Source organism: Brachyhypopomus gauderio, chromosome 13 (genome assembly GCF_052324685.1).
Source record: "Brachyhypopomus gauderio isolate BG-103 chromosome 13, BGAUD_0.2, whole genome shotgun sequence".
In the NCBI taxonomy this organism is placed as follows: Eukaryota; Metazoa; Chordata; class Actinopteri; order Gymnotiformes; family Hypopomidae; genus Brachyhypopomus; species Brachyhypopomus gauderio.
In genome coordinates, this window is record NC_135223.1 from 10,830,147 (window position 1) to 10,846,768 (window position 16,622).

The following is a 16,622-nucleotide window of genomic DNA, read 5'->3' on the forward strand; positions in this document are numbered from 1 at the left end:
AAAGGCGGAGATCCGCCTCCCCAGAGTATTAGCCAGCTGTAACCTATTAAGCTTGTTCTATATAAGACCAGTCATGCTTGTGCATCGTTGCGAAGTATTGCCGACATTCCATTGGAAGCGTACCAAGCCTTATTAGTGTATGATTCTCTGGTTTGACCTGTATAGTGTTTTCCGTATTCCTCCCTCTTGGATTAGCCCTCTGGTACCTCTGCTCGTTTGGATTGCTTTAGTGTACGAACCTGGACTGCCCCCGACCTCTCTTTGGATCTCCTTGTTATCATTAAACCTTTATATATTGAAAGTCTGCAAGCGTCTGAGTTGCGTCATGTTTCCAGCATCACAATGTGACTATCATCAGTAAATTTTTCCCTCTAAACCACTCAACTGGCGGACCGCGGTCCGGACCAGGACCCGAACGCAGTCCTGTCCAGACCCAATCTCATTCCTGATTAACTGGATACGGACCAAAATAAAACCGTAGCATTTATTTCAGGGTTATAGCTTCCTCTTTCATCCTAGCCCAAACATGCTCAATGATGTTCATGCCTGGTGATTGGGCTGGCCAGTCCTGGAGCACCTTGATCTTCTTCGCCTTGAGGAACTTTGATGTAGAGATAGATGTATGAGATGGAGCACCATCCTGCTGCAAAATTTGACCCCTTTTATGATTGTGAATGTAAGATGTAGCTAATATTTCTTGATATTTTAGGCTATTGATATTGCCTTTGTTGAGGGCTGACCACGTTCCCACCACTTCAGCCCAGCGTGTTCGTTTGATTGTAGGAGAAAACAGGAGCCACCAGCCAAATTGTTGCAATGCTATCAAAAGGCTTTATTAAAACAGAGATATATCTCGGGAGAATCTCAGAGACACCAACAATACCTGTGCATCAGAGAATTTCTCAAAAAGTATGATTAGACGCAGTCATTATATACCGTTTTCTCCACCCCTCCGCTCACAGCTCTTCTATACCTTACATGGTAATGTTATTCATGCATACCACACTTCTCCTTCTTTTCTGCAACCCCAACACTTTTCCCAGATGGACTTATGAAGATTCATAATAATAATAAGTTTATTTTTTATAGCGCCTTTCAAAAACCCAAGATCGCTTTACATGAACATGGTCATACATAAGATAGGAGAGTTAGGGAGTATCAGCAAGAGTGGAAGTAGTGAGAGAATAGGAAGGTATTTAGCTGAGCTTTGAAAATAGGAAGAGAGGCAGAGGAGCGAGGAGAGGAAGGTATAGAGTTCCAGAGAGTGGGGGCAGCGACACTGAAAGACTTGCCACCCATAGTGGAAAGTCTGTGTCTTGGGATGGTTAATAGACCTGAGTTAGACAACCTGAGCTGACGCGATGGAGCGTGAGGGTGCAACAGGTTGGAGAGGTAAACAGGCCATGTGAGGCCATGGAGGGCTTTAAAAGTCATTAAGAGAATTTTGTAGTGGATGCGTTCTGAGACTGGGAGCCAGTGAAGTTTATGGAGAATAGGAGTGATATGTGAGAAATCCACCTTCTGCCACTTTTCCAGCGTCCGCCCGTTTAGCAGGCTGTGGGCCTTGGCAAATGCCACACGGTTTTTTACCTGCCTTTTGTTTAGTGCTGGCTTCTGGGCACTGATTTGACCATGGAGGCCATTTCGAGACAGAATCCTACAAACTGTTCTAGTTGACACAGGGACTTGAGGTGACCAGGCCTGGTGGAGCTCTGCTGCAGTGGAAGAGGGACTGGATTTGGATTTTCTAACCAACAAATGTTCCTTCAGAGCAGTTGTCTTGTGGGGTCTGCCGGACCTGGGCTTGTCAAAAACATCTCCAGTCTCTTAAAATCTTTTTTTAGTTCTTTGAACTTGACGCTGAGACACAATAAAGGTGCCAGCCACCTCTGCAGTGGATTTGGTCTTCAGCGTCTTGATAATTATTAAAACTAAAACTAAATATGGCTCTAATAGCACCACAACGTCATTCACCAGTGTTATGAAGCATATATTTGTATATGAAGTGAATTATTTGTTTGATTTTCACCTTACTTTCTGTGGGCGACTGTAACGCATTACTCTGCCCCCCCTTCACTTCAGTCTTTTCGTCTGTTTTAGCGTTTTCTTTCACTGCCTAGTTCCAGCGCTTTGTGTTATGTGTTTCACCTGTACCCCATTGCCTCTTAAATTATGTGGTTATTTAAACCCTTAGTTTGGATACGGTCCTTGGCGATAGTTGTTTCATGCCCTCCACGTTTCCAGGTTGTTGAGTTCCTTCTGTCTGCGCTCTGGTTTTTTGTTGGATCATTCTGGTCTTCGTTTCTGTCTTTGTTGTCAGTCTGTTCTGTCTAGTTATTATGCGTTTTAGTGTTGTGGTTGTTTGTAGGTATTAAGTCATGGGTTAAAGTTCTCCGTCACCACGACGGATTTCCGTCATTTGAATTTTTGGAGGAAAAAAAAATCCAGATCATAATAATAAACTAGGTTTATAATTGATGCGTCGCCAGTGGCGCGAGGATCAGCGCGGCGAAAATGACGCAATCACGGTGGCTCCGCACGTGCGCAAGGGCCTCGCGCGCTGTCGATTCGCGAGGTCATGCACTTCTCGAATTTTGTAACCGTGCGCCGTGCCTCAGCGCAATGAACAAAGTCATGTTTGTAGGGTTCATACACCTTTATAATGTGGAATTCAAGCACTTGTATGTCACTTTAAAGGTCTATTTCAATATTTCCCAGCATGTTAAACTTAATTAAGTTAAATATTTATACATATACTCGAAATTAGCTTTTTTCATCACATTATTTAATGGCTGTTTATTTTCAAAACACCCAATCTTAACGTCTTCACGTTCTCTGATGTTTTGTCCTGGAATTACACTTAACGTAATACAGGAGAACTGTTCAGTCAGACAGCTATTTGTTGTGAAACGAACTAGTTACAATTTCAAGTACTTTAGCCTAAATTCCAGCACTTTTCAAACCTGGAACACAAAGCAACATTAAAATTTGTCAGGTAAATGTTCATTCCCCCGTTTTTGATGGGTGTTTCTTTATACTACCACATATCGTTTCGCAGAACACTGCAAAGAACGTGACGCCTCCACCGTTTGCGCCGCACGAGGTGTGCGGAGTCACGCTACGGTCACTCGCGAAAGTATAAGCCTAGCTTAAACCTAAACCTATCTTTAGGATAGGATAACTGCGTACAGTATGTACGTATGTTCCGATTTACGACGGATCGACTTCGTAAACCGGGGACCGCCTGTAATTCACACATCGGAAGAGCTTCAGAGGTAGATGCAAGATAAATTCAGTATTTTATCTTTATTCTGATGAAGTTTATTTATTTATTTATTTATTTTGAGCCGGTACAGGTAGTCAGACGATCGGGTTCATCATGCCCGTAACTTATGGCATAAGGCGTAATACATGAACAAAAGCACAAAATGTATGTCCAAATAAATCAACACGAAATATTTATTAAATACTTTATATATTACAACTAACTATAATCATAATACTTGTAATTCTTTTAAACTTTATTTGCGTAATTTCTTTGAGTTGTCTTGTATCCTATAATTTTAACAACAGTAATTGTCATTGCCATTTTTGGACTTTTAATATTTTTGTTACATACCTACTTAAAGCAGGTAATCTTACTGCTTATGTTTTTGTGATAGTGAATCTGATAAAAACAAGAGAGCTTCATACCTTTTAAAACTCGCCAGGATTCACTAAATTTGAGGAGGACCCCCAGATAACTCCATTATATAAACATTTATGTACATTTATTGCTCAGGTGTTGCATTTTGTTGCTTCATAGATTCTCTCTTCTCTCCTTACACAGGCTGTTTAGATTAATATACTTTATAAATGCGTTTATTGTGTAGAATTAGGCAAAAGACGCTGTGTCCCAACTACACAACATTTCCAGTAATTGCTGGCATTGTCTTTTGCCAGGAAAAATTTTCAGTCAAATGAAAATTTCTTGCTTTAACCCATGTATTAAGTATGTGTTTCCCTCAGGGTTAGTTATTGCTATTGGTGAGATGTTGCTTTTCTAGTTCATGGCTCTTATATTTGGTCGTTCCCCGTGTTTGTTCCTTCTTTAATTTGCTAGTTGCACGGGATGACGTGTTACTACTTCCGGTTTTTCGAGGGTGCGCGTGAATAGTTCCGCTCCGGCACACAGGACAGACGCGCAGAAGCGAAGATGGCTGTGTTTTACACTAGGTGCCTCCAAGACCTACCAAAGATTACCATCACCGATGTGCATCGGATAGTCCAAGCGGCCAGCTCAACCCCAAGGAGCAAAAGGGAAAAAGGATATAAGATGTATATATCCAGTTACATCGACAACTATGAAGGTATGTCACACCATTACACAGCTAGCTAGCCAGCCTAGTTAGCTACACACCCACCCTGTGATTTAGCTGAGCTTATTGTCTAACTAGGACTCTAACGACGGTTGTATCCAGTGTCAGATGTTTTAATGACATTCAGTGTAACTTTTATGTATATTGTAAATGATGTCCTGTTTAAATGCCCACAGTTTCAAACAGAGATTCGTCAGGGAGAGTGAGCATCAGGGCTACCTGTTACAGGTCGATGAGGAAGAGTGAAAAACCTCACGACCTCAGAGTAGGGAGGAAAAACAGTGTTTGTTGGTTCACAGCCTCAGTTGTTATTTACTGTATATTTAGTATAATACATGCAGGGTCCAAATATCTTAATGACTTGGCAGTGGTAAGTATTTTGTACCCTGCGCCTGTTCCTTTGTTTTACAGGGTTCCCACGGGTCCTTGAAATCCTTGAAAGTTTTTGAATCTGAAAAAATAAGTTCAAGGCCCTGGAAAGTTTTTGAAAACAAGCATAAAAGACAGCCGTCCTTGAAGGTCCTTGAATATTTTAGCGGGTTTGAAATTTCACATGGATGAAGACCGTGGTCAAGGAATAATAGGGCACAGTTGGTAGGAAGTCAATATTTACAAAAGATTGTTATGAAAAAGATTGTCATGATATTTTAACTTTCTCATCCTTTGTTGAAAAATATGATCTGATATGATAGTTATAAAGATTTTAGGAAAGTCTGCAAAGTGATTCCTTTAGCTGTCACGTTGAGGACCCCGGCCCCTCCCTTTTGGGCGTGTGTTTACGTAGTCTACGTGCATCGTCTGCGTCTGTGGATATTCCGTGGTGATGGCTATGTCATGTGATAATCCGTCTCACCTGTGAATCGTCTCGTAATCACGTGGGGTTAATGTGGTTTGTCTATTTAATGTGCGCTCGCGCAGTGTCCTGTGCTCGTCGTTGTCTAAAGTCTACACGTCTCTGTAGTAAACGTTATATGTTTCTCGTGTGCTATTGCGCAATCTCCGTGTTTAAATAAAAAGTGACGTCTACAGCAAGGATCCGGTGTCTCGTCCTTCGCTTACCCCGTATCATCACATTAGCATTGATTCAATTAATCAAAAATGTCATTTTATATTCAGTTGACTGTTTCGATGCCCTTGTTAAAAGTGAATGACTTCAAGTGTAATAACAAGATTATCACTGATGGTATGAGACAAAATATATAATAGAGATTCTTTCAAGAAACATCCTAATACAAATTATAAAACCACAGTGGCTTGTCAAATGGCCCATATCTTCTAAAGTAAAAGAGACTCATTTCAAAATAATAAATAAGATGTATCCTGTAGCCATGTTTCTTGGATTTAAACTTGATTTGGAGTCATGTAAGTCAGAAGATGAATCCCAGGAGCATTTGTTTTTTCACGTCAATATTAACAAAGTTTTTGCATGGACACTAGAAACTGGATTAATCTCAAACTTAACATTTCTTCTTTTGATACCATTTTACTTTATGCGGAAAACATAAGTTCGGATTTCTCTGATGCCATAAATGTAGTCATACTTTTAGCAAAATACCACATTCGCTACAGTAAGTGGAGTGGTTAAAAGCCTTATTTTCTCTTTATGAATGAATTAAATTCATATTACTCTTCATTAAGTAGATTAAAAAACTTGGGAAATGCTAGAATCAACTCACACCAGATTTCTAGAAATCTATAGTTCTAATCTCATTATATGGCTTTGCTCCTCTGTTTTATGTATGTACTGTATGTGTATATGCATATGTGTATTATTGTTATTATTATTTGTCTACTGTGAACGTGTCATTATTTTGCCAGCACAAGTTCATTTAAAATTACATTGATTCTACAGGGCCTATGCTGACTTTTACTTTGCAAAAGTTTGGTCATTCTCCTGTAGAGAAATTCGTTTGTTTGTTCAGCACAGAAAGTTAGTGTTTCCTGTATGTAGTTAACGTATGTGTAGCCGCTTTACGTGAATGTCACCTTCTCACAGGTGAACTGCTAAATTGCCAGTCATGTTGAGTCAGGATGCATGGCTTGAAATGACATTCTGTCTTTTGAATTTTCATTGTATTAACCTCGTTTTTTGATAACATATTCAGGGGTAACAGTAGTTAAATGCTGCCAGGTGCAGTCCTTGAATTTGAGGAAGTTGGTCCTGGAAAGTCATTGAAAGGTCCTTGAATTTGATGTTAACCAAGGTGTGGGAACCCTGGTTTTACTAACACTGTTTTACTAACACAGTTCAGTGATTCACTAACTTTAAAATATTTGTAGAAAATTGAGACAAGGGATATGATAAAAGGTAGATAAGTTTATCGTTATTTCTTATATTGCAGCAAGAGGGAGTAAACTTATATTGCTTATACTCTTGGTGATACAATTGATAACCTGCCGTGATTAAGCCCAGGGGTGTCCCGACTTGTGTGTAAAGGTCTGGGTTGGAAGCAGGTATTTGCTACATAATGAGCAGCAAAAAACATATAATTAAACAAGTGTAATCAGTTGTTTAAGCATCTATTGTTATATATTTGGCTGGAGTAAAAACCTGCAGCCACACCATTCCTTTGCATATAAAATTGGACACCACTCATTTAGCCTGAGATTTTGACTGGTTTTTTTTTTTTATGTTTAGATTGTCTTTGAAGACCGTGTACCGGTGGACATTGCAGTGGCCGAGTGCTCCTGTGTGGCTGGGACAGCACTCTGCAACCACAATGTTGCACTACTGTTTCAGACTGCACACTACTCCACACTGAACCTGGCTGCTGTACCCCCAGTCCTAAGCTGCACAGAAACAGAACAACGCTGGCACAAGCCAAGAACCATGGTGAGTATGTGTTCCCAACCATACCAAAGTTAAATTATTTCTTCAACAAGCTACATTATGAGCTGATGTACTATGTCACATCAACAAACATTTAAAGTAGTGTGATCATTTTTTTATGTAATTAATAGGGTGTGAAACCAGGCAGAGTAAGTGACATGGTATTTTTGTCCTCCAAGCCGAAGCAGTTTACAGTTGCTGATGGCGTAAGGTAAAATTAATTTTCCTATGTATGCTTTGCTTACTGTATAACCTTTGTTGTATGAGTGTACAAAGTCCTTACTGTGGAATTCAATTTTTCAAAGGAGTAAACGTTACAAGGCAGTGCGAGGGGAGCTGCCAGATCCAGATGTCCTCAAAGTTGATGAGCAGTACAAGGACTTCACTGCAGACATTGCTCCACTCATCACCACCATGGCCATAAGTGCTGACGTCCCGCTGGTTGATTCAGCTTTTGGGAAAGTCCAGGCGGGTAGTCCCATATCCTACCAGCATCCAGTACCAGTGAGTCGGGTTGTAGTACACCATCCAGATGCCCCTCTGCCACCACCTCTACCTGTAGACGGCTATAGGCTTGAGCCTACTAACTGCCAGTTCGTGTGCAGTCACCAACAACACCTCCATCTGCAGTCACTTGTCACTACATTTGACATGGCAAGGAAGATAGAGGTTGCCACCAGAGAGCAGAGCAACTCTGTGGAGTGGCACCGAGTCAGGGGGCCAAGAATAACTTCCTCCCGATTCAGGGAAATATGCCATGTCAGAGGTCAGAGTTCTGCAGAAATCCTGTCACAAAGGATTCGAAAGGGAGTGAATCAAACTGCTGCAATGAAGAGGGGATTGGCACTGGAACCGGTTGCCATACAGGAGTACTGCAGAATAAAAAACACCAATTACTGGCCTTGTGGGTTTGTCATCCACCCTGATGCCCCCTGGTTAGGGGCATCTCCTGATGGTCTGGTGTTTGACCCGACTGAGAGCCCACCCTTTGGACTGGTGGAAATTAAATGCCCCAATGCAAAAAGCTATGTGGACTGTAGCTACCTGAAAATGCAGAGTGGCACACTGAAATTGAAGCAGACTCACAGTTACTACTGGCAGGTACAAGGCCAGCTCCTACTTACAGGTATGGAGTGGTGTGATTTTGTTGTATTTGCAGAGGATGATATTCTCATTCAGCGCATATACAGAGACTGTGAAGTGGCTAAAACCATTAGAGAGAAGGGAGATTTTTTCTTTTTTTATTTTTACATGTCAGTGTAATGACTTCTCATCACGTTTGGCAGTTATCTATTTAAAATGCAGTAAATTTATGAACTAATGATATTTTAATGATTGATTCTTAATAAATCTTAAATGTGTTGACATTGAGTCCTTTTCTTTATGCTACCATGCTTTCCCATATGTGTAAAACAATGCCGAAACCAGACTGAGCAGAATCTTATACAGAGAGACAGAAGAACTAAAAGATGTAAATATAGAACTGCCCTATATTTGTAGAGCTGATAAAATAAATTAAGGTGGCATTAAAGTTGTACTCATTTAGTGTATAATAAAAAAAAAGATGTAATACAGAAACTGAATAATGGTTGTTTAACACTAGAATGACTAAAGCTTGACTTGGTTGTTTCCAAGCATGAAATATGCATATATAAACTGCCATAACCCTCACTGAAATAATGAAATTGAATTGAGCTCTCTTCTTTTCTGTATATCTCTACTAAATTGGTAAGTTACAGTGTTACTAGTAGTAAGTACTAGTGTTACAGAGAGAAAAAGAAGAGACTGAGATGTTACACTAACAACAATCAATAATGTAGTGTATACAGTGTGGATGTCTATATGTAACTATAACGTGTGTGTTTGTGTATGTGTGTGTGTGTATATATATATATGAGACAGAGAAAGGGAGTGAAAGAGAGATGTTATACTAGGGGGCTTTCTGAATGTACCACAGAGTTGCTGCCTGAGTGTTTCTCTATGAATTAACATAATAAAGGCTGACTTATGGCTCTCTTAATTACTGGGAAGAAGGAGGGGTGATGTCCTCAGGATCTTGAAATTTCAGTCATTCTAGTGTTAATCAATTATGGTCAAGGAGTTATTATAACATTCATAAAAAAAACTATTTACAAGCACCAAATAAGCAAACATTATATAAAAAAACAATAACAATGTATATATATAACAATATACAAAACTATATAACTATAATAAGTATATAACTATATATATATATATATATATATATATATATATATATATATATATATATATAAAATATAATAAGGCCAGTCTTCTCTCTTTAACCCTGAATGCACTCATTATTTCCAACTAGCTCGCTATCTCTTCGTGTTGATATTAATACTAAAACCACGGAAGTGCTCAGACCGGAACTTCTCATGCACACCCTCAAATGCCGGAAACAAAATGGACGCCATCTTGTGCACGGAGCCAATTCCCCCCATTTGTCAGTATTTCCATAGTAAGATCCCATGCCCGGGTGTATTGGTCTATTTTGAATTACGTGGTTAATACTCTGTATTGTTAGTTACTTGAAGTTTCATTTGTATTTCCAAGTCCTCATGTTCTCCCTGCTCTCTCTCTCCTTCTCATGAATTACCAGAGTCTACTGAGTCCTTTGCTTTTACGTGGTTTATCCAAATGTCTCGTAGATCCTGTCACCGCGAAAAGAGTTTGTTACCGCCCATAATATGATGTGGTTTCTTTAATTGCCTTGTTCATCTTGTCACCGTGTTAAGAGTCTGTCACTGTTTTACTCTTGTACTGTTTTATGATTGTATTCTAGTTTTACGTGGTCTGTTCAGAATGCCTCGTCGCCGCATTAAGAGTTTGTCAGTTGGTCATCTGTCCTTGTGTTCTGAATTAAATTCACAGTCTACTGCAAATGCCACCCTGGTCTCAACGCATTTGTGTCCTACTTCAGCCATGTTAGCAACGGAAACGTTACAGCGACAAAACTTTTTCTTGTCAAAATCTGACCTTTCTGTATTGATTAAATGATCAATATTTCTGCAGTGAAGCAAATTTATTTTCGTAAATTAAATCTCATTTGGGAGGGTTTCAGCTTTCATATGAGTAATTTCAACCAATCGATGAATTTAAAGTCAGGTTATAAGCTTTTGTTTCCACAACATGGATAAGCGACAGAACTTATGTCAAGGACTTTATAAGGGGTTGTGTGTATGTACAGTATGTAGGGGTGTATATATAAGGGTGAATGTAAATATGAGTTTGAGTGTATGAGTGAGGACACAATACAAGAAAAAAGTACAAACAACTATTTGGCATTAATGAGGGTTTTGAAAGAGGTATTTATTATTATTATTATTTATTAATTAATTCATTAGTCCAAAAACGTTGTCAAAAACAGGCAGGTACTAACCAGGAAGAACATCAGGCAATGAAACAGTTTGAAATGTTTTGAGGCGACAACAAAACTTTGCAATGACAAATCAACAAATTTAAATAGAACAGGAGAAAGTATTTGACATCAGCCAGAGCAACTGTGAGTCTTGTGTGATCACTCGAGGGATTCTGGCAGATGGGTCGTCAGAGATGCAGGAAGAGGGCGTGAAATGTAAAGGTATATGTATGTCCTTTTTATTTTTTCTTCTTACATAATATGCGTGGTATTATAGCGCATCATATATTAATATCAAGGCATTTTTTTCTGTTCCACTAGACCCGGCGACACACCCCTGGCTGCTTGGCGCCATTTTATAAACGTTGGTGTGTCATACGCTTGGAGAGTTTGGCTTTTTTGCTCACTTGGCATCTTTTAAAGTTGATGCTAAACTTTTTAAGTTACAATAAGCAAACTCAAAGTTTAGTCAATACCTGAGGAGCATAATATTATTAATTACACATAGAGGTACTAAAACAGGAGACTCCAGAAACACTAGCTGGTTAGCTATTCTGGCTAGGTGTTGTGAGGATGCCTGACTAGCTAGCATGAGCAAAAATTAGAAACGACTGGATGAAAATTCAATATTTTTACAAATTTAGATGTTCGTTCGTTAACAAATTGTTGGCACTGTACACACAGTATTTATGGCTATAAACTAACCTGTGGTTTGCTTTTAATTTTTAGACACTTCTCAGCACACACAAAAATCACACAACAGGAGGCAATGGCTAAATACCTCAAGTATGCACCAGAGTTTGGGTAGTGGTGGCCGCAAGAAATAAGATTTATCACTTTGACATTCTTTATACTCAGCCTGATGCAAGTTCTTCAATACTCACAATAAAAATATAAAAGAATTTACAAAAAAATAAAATTGTTCTTTTTTCATTATGGCATACAGTTGTTTTTTCCTCTCTCCCATGCAATTTTGAGCATCATGAACGTGAGTTTTGTGGTTTATACGAGGTTGAATGTATGATGTTGAAACGTTGGCATATCAACGTTGATTCAATTTTCAAAATCAGCACCAAATCCAACATTGCTTCAACCATAACATTTGACGTTGATTCAACGTTGAAATGCCTGCTGGGTTAGTTGCTAAATGTATTCCTAGTACAAGCAAACAGTGTCACCAGTCAACACTCGACCACATGTTGGGGTTCAAATTAAGAAACAAAATGTCAAAGTTCACGTCAGACAAATTGACCAATTCACTGGCGAGATGGACTGCTGTGGACTGTAGACCGCACTCTGTTGTCGAAGATAAAGCCTTACAAGAAGCGCTCCAAATTGCGTCAGCTGATGCAAGTTACAAACTGCCGTCCAGAAAGACAATGTCGAAGAAAATCCAGCAGCTGTATGATGGGGAAAGGGAAGTAAAAAAGATTGCATTTGTACTCGCTTTAAGAGCTTTAAGTGTATACCTAAAGGTGAGTGTGAAGGGGTGGGGAATAGCCTTGAGGCATTGCTGCAAGATCCCAATAGCATTACTCCAAAGATCACAGATGAGCCAGCAAAGAAGAGCTTCCTGCTGTTTGCCTCTGACTCTTCTTCAGATGAAGAACAGGGGCCTACAGAGCAGAGCCCACTATCAGTGAGAGCATGCCCACTGCAGTGGAGGTCATGTCATGCAGGTGCCCAATCACAACTCTCTGCCCTGGCCCAAAAATATCTGTCCAGTCCTGCCACGTCTGTTCCTTGTGAGAGACTTTTCTCACTTGCTGGTAACATAGTTCAGAAGAAGAGGGCAGCATTGACCTCAAAATGTTGAAAGGCTAGTTTGTCTCAGTAACCACCTGAGAGGAAGCAGTAGATTTTATAATAAGGCCAATGGTTTTGTGTTACTGACTAAATGTTATTCAGATGTTAATGTTAACTAAATGTTGATCAGATTGACATGCTCTGTTGTTGTTTAAATTTGGAAGTTTTGTTCAGGATATTCGAAGAATAAGAAGAACTGAAGTAAATCAGAAGATGTTTTTAATACCATTTTAGATGGTAGACAATATTTTATCTATTTTATTTATAATGGGAGCAGTTGAAGTCAATCAGTACTTTGGCATTTTTGGTCAGAATTTGCTTTGTTTTCTGCACTCATCTATTGGTCTGTGTAGTAAACTGGGGGAAAAATAAACAAGATGTTGAAGTTTACGCTTATGTTCATTGATTCATTCATCATTTAAACTTAAATTAATATTTCTCATATTAAAATGCGATTAAAATGTGATAAATTTTGATTGATTAATTAATTAGAAGTTTAAATTAATTAATCAGATTAATTGTTTTAATCGAGTCCCACCACTCGTTTCTGGATGAATTATTTTACGCACGGACTCTTTAGGTTAACCATAAACAGTTGTGTTACACAGTTTCTCATTACATTGAACGGGACTTGAGTAGTAAAGCTCTTTAAGCAAGTAGGGACACTGATGCATGTGAATACTCCAGTTAGCCTGCTGGCCATGAAGAGTGAAAACATAAGGAAACTAAAAGCATTCATGACTGATGAGGAAACGTTCAAACGTCTGTGCTCAGAGTCTCCCACTAATGTTTACGGCAGATCACATGTAGTCTGTCCAGTCTGCGTCATTCTGTACAAATACAGTGCAGTATTAGTGCAATACAGAAAATGTACAGTTAGCTAGCACTGTAGCTAGAAGCATTGAGCAGTGTTATGGCTTCTCTCCTGTGTGAATGCGCTGGTGCTGATGATAATTACTCTGTTGAGTAAAACTCTTCCCACACTCTGAGCAGTGATATGGCTTCTCTCCTGTGTGAATGCGCTGGTGCACTTGAAGACTTCCCTGTGTAGTAAAACTCTTCCCACACTCTGAGCAGTGATATGGCTTCTCTCCTGTGTGAATGCGCTGGTGTCTGTTGAGATGACCCTGATGAATAAAACTCTTCCCACACTCTGAGCAGTAATATGGCTTCTCTCCTGTGTGAATGAGCTGGTGCAGTTGAAGACTACTCTGTTGAGGAAAACTCTTCCCACACTCTGAGCAGTAATATGGCTTCTCCCCTGTGTGAATGCGCTGATGTTGCTGGAGATGACTGTGTTTAGTAAAACTCTTCCCACACTCTGAGCAGTGATATGGCTTCGTTCCTGTGTGAATGCGCTGGTGCACTTGAAGACTTCCCTGTGTAGTAAAACTCTTCCCACACTCTGAGCAGTGATATGGCTTCTCCCCTGTGTGAATGCGCTGGTGCTGATGATAATTACTCTGTTGAGTAAAACTCTTCCCACACTCTGAGCAGTAATATGGCTTCTCCCCTGTGTGAATGCGCTGATGTTGCTGGAGATGACCGTGTTTAGTAAAACTCTTCCCACACTCTGAGCAGTGATATGGCTTCGTTCCTGTGTGAATGCGCTGGTGCACTTGAAGACTTCCCTGTGTAGTAAAACTCTTCCCACACTCTGAGCAGTGATATGGCTTCTCCCCTGTGTGAATGCGCTGGTGCTGATGACAATTACTCTGTTGAGTAAAACTCTTCCCACACTCTGAGCAGTAATATGGCTTCTCCCCTGTGTGAATGCGCTGATGTTGCTGGAGATGACCGTGTTTAGTAAAACTCTTCCCACACTCTGAGCAGTGATATGGCTTCGTTCCTGTGTGAATGCGCTGGTGCACTTGAAGACTTCCCTGTGTAGTAAAACTCTTCCCACACTCTGAGCAGTGATATGGCTTCTCCCCTGTGTGAATGCGCTGGTGCTGATGACAATTACTCTGTTGAGTAAAACTCTTCCCACACTCTGAGCAGTAATATGGCTTCTCCCCTGTGTGAATGCGCTGATGTTGCTGGAGATGACTGTGTTTAGTAAAACTCTTCCCACACTCTGAGCAGTGATATGGCTTCTCTCCTGTGTGAATGCGCTGGTGTATGTTGAGATGACCTTGATGAATAAAACTCTTCCCACACTCTGAGCAGTGATATGGCTTCTCTCCTGTGTGAATGCGCTGGTGCTGATGATAATTACTCTGTTGAGTAAAACTCTTCCCACACTCTGAGCAGTAATATGGCTTCTCTCCTGTGTGAATGCGCTGGTGCCGTTGAAGACTTTCCTGTCTAGTAAAACTCTTCCCACACTCTGAGCAGTGATATGGCTTCTCTCCTGTGTGAATGCGCTGGTGCTGATGATAATTACTCTGTTGAGTAAAACTCTTCCCACACTCTGAGCAGTGATATGGCTTCTCCCCTGTGTGAATGTGCTGGTGCTGATGATAATTACTCTGTTGAGTAAAACTCTTCCCACACTCTGAGCAGTGATATGGCTTCTCTCCTGTGTGAATGCGCTGGTGTATGTTGAGATGACCCTGATGAATAAAACTCTTCCCACACTCTGAGCAGTAATATGGCTTCTCTCCTGTGTGAATGAGCTGGTGCAGTTGAAGATAACTCTGTCTAGTAAAACTCTTCCCACACTCTAAGCAGTGATATGGCTTCTCTCTTGTGTGAATGCGCTGGTGCCGTTGAAGACTTCCCTGTCTAGTAAAACTCTTCCCACACTCTGAGCAGTGATATGGCTTCTCTCCTGTGTGAATGCGCTGATGTTGCTGGAGATGACTGTGTTTAGTAAAACTCTTCCCACACTCTGAACAGTGATATGGCTTCTGTCCTGTGTGAATGCGCTGGTGACATTGAAGACTACTCTTTAAAGTAAAACTCTTTCCACATTGTGAGCAGTGATATGGCTTCTCTCCTGTGTGAATGCGCTGGTGTTCATTGAGATGACTCTGTCTAGTAAAACTCTTCCCACACTCCGAGCAGTGATATGGCTTCTCTTCTGTGTGAATGCGCTGGTGCAGTTGAAGACTACTCTGTTGAGTAAAACTCTTCCCACACTCTGAGCAGTGATATGGCTTCTCTCCTGTGTGAATGTGCTGGTGTTCCTGGAGATGACTGTGTTTAGTAAAACTCTTCCCACACTCTGAGCAGTGATAGCTTTTCTCCTTGTCCATGTTTAATGATTTCAGCAGTCTGACATACTCCTCACAGATAAATGTGTTTATGTAGGTAAAGTTTGCGTGTTTAGGAAAGTGGACAGTATTAATTCCTAGAGGAAAAAGACATTGCAAATTCATTGTGAGATGAAGATGAAACAATCATGACAAAGAACCATTTAGGCTCTGCATAATGCTAAATACATTAATGCTTAAGACCATCAGGAGACAATGCTAGGCTTCATTACTTCACTAAAATGAAAACGTTTGTCTATGTTGTGATATGTGTCTCTCTCTGTTTAGTTCAGTACCAGTCTATAGGGACTTTTATTTTGTAGGGTTCATCAACTTTATTTTCCAAGTTGTTCTTTTCCTTCCTTTATCTCTCATGGTACTGCAGAGCTGCTTTGGTCTATTGAAGTTCCAGCAGTGTGATTTGATCTTTTAAATTAGGTAATAAACACTAGGTAATGATATTGACTCCTGTAATTTAGTAGTTTGACTCAATGGTATCTTGAATTCTGGCCTATCCGTACTATTACCTAGGATGAATTCTGTAATCAGATGCAAAGCACTTTTGTAAGTCGCTCTGGATAAGAGCGTCTGCTAAATGCCGTAAATGTAAATGTAAATGATTGTGCATCAGAGAATTAATCTATGGGCAGCACCAATATATCACAGAAAATTCACCTGTGCACACGATTACTCAATGTGTCATGTAGAGGTAGATTGAAGGTAAAAGTGATGTTGGCCTCTTTAGAAAGCACTTTCTAAAGATTTCACATGATCGACAAAGGACATTTTTTGTACATACGTATTTGTAGGTGTTGTGTGTTGTATTAAAAAGTTGCTGTGCATTTGCTTGAAAGTCACATATGAATTTACAACTATCGCATTTTGTATTTGTAAGTCGTGGTTTTCATTTGAAAATCTCGTTAGGTTTGCTTGCAAATGGTATATTTGCGGAATATGTTCTGTTTTTTTTTTTTACAATGTTTTGGTAGCATTATACTCCATAGCAGAGTTACTATCCTGTTCAGAAGGGACTATAACCCAGCTTG

General features: G+C 40.0%; 1 protein-coding gene across 1 annotated transcript in view; it reads right to left on the reverse strand.

Annotated features, from left to right (window-relative positions):
* Positions 1–13,194: 13,194 nt before the first annotated feature.
* Positions 13,195–16,622, reverse strand: part of LOC143473720 (uncharacterized) — a 40,588-nt gene continuing 37,160 nt past the window's right edge. The window contains exon 3 of the mRNA XM_076970829.1: positions 13,195–15,674. Within this exon, the coding sequence (XP_076826944.1) occupies positions 13,291–15,579 (2,289 nt within the window). The 5' untranslated portion in view covers positions 15,580–15,674 and the 3' untranslated portion in view covers positions 13,195–13,290. The remainder of the gene's footprint in view (positions 15,675–16,622) is intronic.